This window comes from Otolemur garnettii, unplaced genomic scaffold (assembly GCF_000181295.1).
Source record: "Otolemur garnettii isolate 467f Iridium unplaced genomic scaffold, OtoGar3 scaffold00027, whole genome shotgun sequence".
Lineage (NCBI taxonomy): Eukaryota > Metazoa > Chordata > Mammalia > Primates > Galagidae > Otolemur > Otolemur garnettii.
This window is the reverse complement of record NW_003852422.1, coordinates 13,291,249-13,298,038: the sequence shown is the minus strand read 5'-3', so window position 1 is coordinate 13,298,038 and position 6,790 is coordinate 13,291,249. Positions and strand designations below refer to the sequence as shown.

The window sequence follows — 6,790 nt, the reverse complement described above, 5'->3', positions numbered from 1 at the left end:
CCCTCGGCGGCGCTGCGTGAACAGGAGCGGGTATACGAGTGGTTCGGGCTGGTGCTGGGCTCGGCGCAGCGCCTGGAGTTCATGTGCGGGTTGCTGGACCTATGTAACCCACTGGAGCTGCGCTTTCTTGGCTCGTGCTTGGAGGACCTGGCGCGCAAAGACTACCATTACCTGCGCGACTCGGAGGCTAAGGCCAACGGCCTCTCGGACCCGGGGCCGCTGGCCGACTTCCGAGAGCCAGCCGTGCGTTCGCGCCTCATAGTCTACCTGGCACTGCTGGGCTCGGAGAACCGAGAGGCCGCTGGCCGCCTGCACCGCCTCCTGCCCCAGGTGGACTCGGTGCTCAAAAGCCTGCGCGCGGCCCGGGGCGAGGGCTCGCGGGGCGGCGCGGAGGACGAGCGCGGCGAGGACGACGACGGCGAACAGGATGCTGAGAAAGACGGCTCTGGCCCGGAAGGCAGCGGCTCCGAGCTACGGGCCGGTGGCGGACTCGGCTTCAGGGCCCAAGAGGAGCTGCTGCTGCTCTTCACCATGGCTTCTCTGCACCCGGCTTTCTCCTTTCACCAGCGGGTCACCCTGCGAGAGCATCTGGAGAGGCTCCGCACCGCGCTTCGCGGGGCCCCCGAGGACGCCGAGGTGGAGGTGGAGCCCTGCAAGTTTGCCGGCTCCAGGGCCCAGGTAAGGCACGCTGAGCCTCTGACGCTTCACGGTGCGGTCACTGCCCTAGTGGGCTCCGCGCCCTCCCTCTCGGATGCCCTTTGACCCAGCCTCAGCCCGGCGCAGGTGGCTTTGAGTCCCCTCCATCCCCACCACCCCCACCCCGCGGCTCTCATCCCAGGAATACTCGTCCTGGTTTTCCTGGGCCCCTCAGTTCTACTCCCTCCCACCCCCCATCCCCCCCACAAGCACACACAGCCACCCGCCATAACAGAATGCTCTAGAAGTCTTCCGTGCCACAGAGTTGCTACGGAAAGCATGGACCTTCCAGTACGGGCCCCCTCTCTGATGAAGTGTTTCGGGACATTTTTGGCTTTGAGCATCTCAGCATTAGGTGCGGGGGCAGAGCCAAACGCTGCCGGAGGAATCTGTTGCCGCAGTCAAGCCTCAGGCAGCGCCTTCGCTTTCTGGCCGACCCGCGCTCTTCTAACACGTCGCAGAGCTGTGCCTTCCCCGCCGCCAGGTGCCTTAAAGGTGCGCTCCCGGCGTGCGACCTAGACTTTGGCTGAAAGGGACGTTTTTGCTGTGTGTGTGCCGGAGTTAAGAGGGGTAGTATGAAGTCTCCTGGTTTCTGCTCAGGAAGCTTAGTGTTCCCAGAAAAAATGTGATGTGGAGATTTGCAACTTGATTGGGCTGTAACGCAGGTTGTCGGGGTGAAGAAACCTCCTAGGGCGGCCTGGTTATGCCCTTTACTTCTCTGACATACCTAGCTTTCTAACGGGCCTGGTTCGTGTCTTCAGATTTGGGTCCGGGGATGTTTGTTGGGCCTTCAGACGTTAATGTTGTCTAAAAGAGTTATTTAACACATCCAGATGTAGTAGATGAGAATCTAGATGAGCCACTTGTCGCAAACATTAAAGCAATTTTTATACAGCCATGAAAGCAGTTTAATAATTTAGGCCCAACAGAATCTTTGAGGAGGACTTTTTGTAACGGAGGAGGTGGAGTAGGGTTCATGTAGAGTCAAAACTGTGTCCAATAAGATTATTTTTATGGACCACCGTCTTTTGAAAGGTATTGATTTGGATTTCATGCTTTTCAATTTTGGTAATCTACAGGATATATTGGAAAGGACTTCCCCACCTTGCTTGAAAGTTAATTCAGCTTGTGTTATCTGCTGTCATTTGGTACCCTAGAATGAAAACAGGGCAGTGTATTTCACAAATGGCTGTGTCTCCTCACCAGGGACTCAAGGAATTTGGGGGCTGGAAGGAGTTTAGAGATAATTTCTAGGCCGAACCCTGCTTTTTGTAAAGGGGCTTCTGTGAAGTGACTTAGGTTTTAGGACCCATTTTATCAAACTCAGATGTAATGCTAGTACCCAGCATTTTCCTTGGTGAATTTGAAATTTTATTATCTTCTGGTGCCTGTTTACTACTAGTATGTGTGTGGAGTGATGGTAAGAGCCCATCCCACCCTTCAGCCTACTCATTAAAATATTTCCCACAAGTCCTGTATGCTACACGGCCATTAAATTTAAAGAAGAAAGCACAAATTCAGGAGCAGCGCTTACATATTTTTAAAAATGTTCTTACAATAGCATATATTGTAAAGGTAATCTTAAATTGTAGGTCTAAAGGAAGTGTCCCACCGTGGAAAGCTTGTATCATTCATATCATTCCAACCAGGATATCTGATTTCTGACTTTGACTGCTAGGAGTCATCGTTCCTTTCTCTTTTTGTATATTTTGCTTTTAATGGGAGTGTTGAAGGGCAACATGAGGAAGGGGAGTGATGTGTGCAAACCAGAGTAATGTGATTTTTATCTTGACTGCAGTGCTTGGCCTTTTCTGGCCAATAGTGAGTGCTGGGAGGAGTGGACACAGTGAGGTTGGGCATTTCGCCATTAATTTCAGCACGTCATTACTTCTCAGGAAGTGCTCTGTGCCGTGCCCATATATCGAGGTGGAGGAATAAATGGTATAGTAGGGGTATGTGTACCACAGGTGACGCTGAAAGCTATTTCTAGACACTCGGTATGGGCAACTTTTTTCTCCAGCAGTAGTTTAGTGTTATCGTAATAAACCATTCACTTCTCATTAAATTGTTATGACCCCGTATTTCTGAACAAGTCCCCTAGCTGTGGCTTGTTCTGGCTTTGAAGACATTTTAGTGGGTCTAGTTGCTCTCGGGCTGTCAGTCCAGGGGCCGCGGGTGCGGGTGGGCTGAATTAAATCCTGATTCGCTACAGTCCAACCCAGCCCTCCCTTGGCCCTCCGCCGCCGAGGTGCACCCGGGGAAGGAGTGCCCACCTCTGAGTCTTCAGGGAGGAGCCCGGAGCTCGTGCGTCCCTCGCGTGGAGACGCCGCTGGCCTCCGGAAGGCTCCGGCGGTGACGCGCGGCCGCAGACGGCGATTTGGGGCCTGTCCCGTGGGGCTCCTCCCCTCCCCCGCCCTGCAAGATGGCGGCCACGCTCGCCGCCCACGTGACCGGCGCGCCGGGCCCGCCCTCGGGAGGGCGCCCCCTGGGCTGCGGCCGGAGAAGACGAGGGCGCGTGGGCTAACGTCTGGTGTTAGGGCCGGAGCGGAGGACCACGTGGACTGCGCTCTTTGGGGGCGCTTGGCCCTGACGGCAGCCCTGGGAAAGGCTGCGTTTTATTGCCTCTGAAGTAACGTTTTAGAGCCAATATATAACTTTATAATTGCTTGGGAATTAATTCTTTTTCTTACTACTGTCTAAATGAAGCGTTGTGGCGCTCCAAACAGCATATTCCTTTTAATTTTCTTTTTATACTATCCTATACTATACTATTCCTTCATATACTAAGAATAGTGTCGCAGGCTCTCATAAGGCTTGTATCCAGTACCTAATACGAATTAGCTTCTTAGGGGGGAAAATTGAAAAACTAATTACGTTTATAGGTAGAACATGTGTTTAAATACCGATAAATATTTTTATCTTAATTATGTGCCTTGAAGTTGACCAGGGGCAGCAACTATTAAAGATATGCTTGTACTGTAGTTAATGTTGACAGTACAAGCATATCTTTACGCTTGTACATTGAAGTGACGGGCCAACAAATTGCCACTAAAATGTACTTAGTAGGTCACGTTGGAAAAACCCGAAGATTGTTCTAAAAGTAACATTTCCAGAGTTTTCTATGTGATTTGCATGATAGTTACATTGCATTACAGTTTGAATGTTGGCCTATTCCTTTTAGGAGGCTTATACGGAAGTCTCACAGAGACTGATAGTACAATTGCATACAGTTCTATAGATAAGCCAGTAAGCATTTGTGAAAGCACTTACTAACGATGTCCTAGGGAAAGTGTGTGATTGATGTAGTTACAGACTGCGTAAATAGCATAGCTGAAAACACCTGGTTTTAAAAATGGGTCTCTTCATACAATTAGGAATTCAAGCAATAAATTTTGTTAGCAACAAAAAATTGAGTATTTTTAAGTGATGCTAGTTTTGTTGCTTGTATCAGCCTGCTTCCTATGTTTGCAGGCCCGAAGACGTTTTTTTAACTGTTCATGAAAATAGATACTCTAATTTGGGGGGTTTAGTATCTCAACTAGCAACACAAAAGTATAAGAGGAAAGAATGCAGCGACTGTTACAGTAGTGATTAGCGGTTTACGTTGTTGGTATGGCCTTTGTTTTGTGTTTTCAGGATCCTCAAATCTTGGTTCGGCAAATAGTAATGTTTGAATGAAATAAAATGTAAACTCTGCATACTAAGACACAGTCACCTTGCGTCTTAGAATTTGAACTCTCAGAATGTTTGTGAACTAGTACCATTTGAACACTCAAAGCAGCCATTAAAATTAGTTGTTAGTAAAAAAAAAAAGGAAATCTTGAAAAACTTGTTACTTTTTCATAGCGTGGGTTAATTAGCTATATTGTACTTAATAGACCAAGTACTTTGACTCATTTTGCAATACAGATCATGTATTGGTATTGTTGGGGCTTAAGAAAGAAAATTATTTTCAAAGAATTTTGACATAAATGATGCTATTTCAAAAAAGAAATGATGCTATTTCCAGGTAACTTGAATGTGTATGTGGCAGCCAGAATCCTAGTGATTGAGCAACTGACTTAAAATGAGAGGGGAAAAACTGGTTGTCAAGATTTCAGTTTGTATAATGTTAGGCACTAGAAAGATGATTTTTTAAAATGACTTTTAAAAAGAGCAGTTCTAATGCTCACTGATAAATACTTTTATTTAAAATTGTTGACCTCTCTTGGGATATTTGATATTAAAAAATGGGCAGTGGGTGCTGCTTAAGGCTTTCCTGACTTAAAAGTCAAGGGTGGTAATAGCACTTATGCTTCTTTGGGGGAGTGTTCAGATTCAGTGAACCAGTCATTCATAGACCATTCACCAGGCACCAACTGTTCAATAAATGTTAGTAGTTAAATGTTAGCAGTTACGGGTTAGGAAGAGTTCAGCCTTGAGTAGAAGGTGGTGGTAGAGGAGTGGGCAGGTTGAGAGTAGAAAGAAGAGTTAGTGGTTTTAGGAAATTTTAGATTGGTTTGGTTGCCGCAAAAAATCCCTTTCATTATAAGAGCCAGAGCCTTTGGGAAGAGACTTTTTAGATTATCAGAGTTAAGTAGTGATTATTTCAGTACCCTTTAAGACTATCAGAGTTAAGTAGTAAATTATTTTAGTAGCAAATAATCATTAAAATATTGAGTATCCTTCCACAGTTGCATTTTTCCATACAGCAGTTTTCTCAGGTAAGAACTTGGAAAAGGTCTTCCTCTTTCTCCTCCACAAAAATAAAAAGTGGGTGTTGAATGTGGTGAGGACACAAGTTCTTCTTTTAAGTAAAATCTGTGTATTTACAGTTGGCCCTATGTATCTGTGGATTCACCCAATCTTGGGTCCTTTCGCAATTATGTGGAAAAAAAATTGTGGAGAACATGTACAGACATTCTTTCTTATTATTCAATAAATGATACAGTATAACATAGCACTTATATTTTATCAGGTATTAATAATCTAGAGATACTTCTATAGGCGAATGTGTATAGGTTGTATGCAAATATACCTTTTATATCAGGGACTTCCACTTCTTTGTATTTTGACATGTTGTGGGAGGTCCTGGAACCAACCCCCACAGATACTAAGGACTAACTGCTATGTAGATATATAGGAAATTTTTGTATATACCTTTCTTTTTAAACTTTTTTTTATTCAGCCCTCCACAAGTTCTGTGATGTTAAGTGGACAGTTAGATCCCTGAACATCAGTCTTATCTGTAAAATGGGGCTAATAACTACCTTTTGAGGTCGTGGTGATAACAAGCACAGTAATTTGCATACCGTCGTAAAGACATACTCTGTCTAGTAGTCCACATTGATTTTGGGGTTTTTTTTTTTTTTTTAGACAGTCTCACTTTGTCGCCCTTGGAAGAGTGCCATGGCATCTTAGCTCATGCAGGCATCCTCAAACTACTGCCCATGGATCATAGGCAGCTGGCCTAGGACATTAATTCCGCCCTCCAGGTGTTTTTGCCCCTGCTGCCTGTCCTGCTTAGCAGCCGACTTGTCCCGGGGCTGCAGTCTGGCTCTCTAACGGTCTGAGGGACAGTGAACTGGACCCCTGTTTAAAAAGTTTGAGGACCCCTGGCTCACAGCAACCTCAAACTCTTAGGCTCATGTGATTATCTTGCCTCAGTCTCCCTGGTAGTTGGGACTACAGGCACCTGCCACAACGCCTTGCTATTTTTAGAGAGGTCTCACTTTGGCTCAGGCTGGTCTGAAGCTCAGGCAGTCCACCCGCCTTGGCCTCCCAAGTGCTAGGATGCCCAGCTAGTATACATTTTTCTTCTCTGCTAAGGCAAACCTCCTGTTTTGGGGAATTTTTTTTTTCTTATACACAAAATATTCTGAAGAGTTTTTATTCTCTTACTGTACCTGTAAAATGTATATTCAGGAAGGATGAATAATTGAAAAGGTGCTATTTGAAACACATTTGCTTAGGTTTTTTATTAGTTCTTGACTATAGAGATCTGGTATGCTGTCTCATCTCCTGTAGCTCAGCGTCTAGGGCACCAGCCACATACACTGGAGCTGGCGGGTTTGAACCCAGCCCAGGCCTGTTAAACAACAATGACAACTACAAC

General features: G+C 46.1%; 1 protein-coding gene across 7 annotated transcripts in view; it reads left to right on the top strand.

The window, feature by feature from the left end:
• Nucleotides 1-6: 6 nt before the first annotated feature.
• Nucleotides 7-6,790, top strand: part of ZCCHC2 (zinc finger CCHC-type containing 2) — a 59,185-nt gene continuing 52,401 nt past the window's right edge. For 6 of the 7 annotated variants that reach the window (XR_002773052.1, XM_023512368.1, XM_023512369.1 and 3 more), the window contains exon 1: nucleotides 7-678. Coding sequence is in view for 6 of the 7 variants with exons in the window: in XM_023512368.1 (XP_023368136.1) it covers nucleotides 82-678 (597 nt within the window). In the remaining variant the exon portion in view is untranslated. Of the gene's footprint in view, nucleotides 679-929; nucleotides 1,192-6,790 lie in introns of those variants that run through there. The other variant, XM_023512371.1, reaches the window with a different exon arrangement.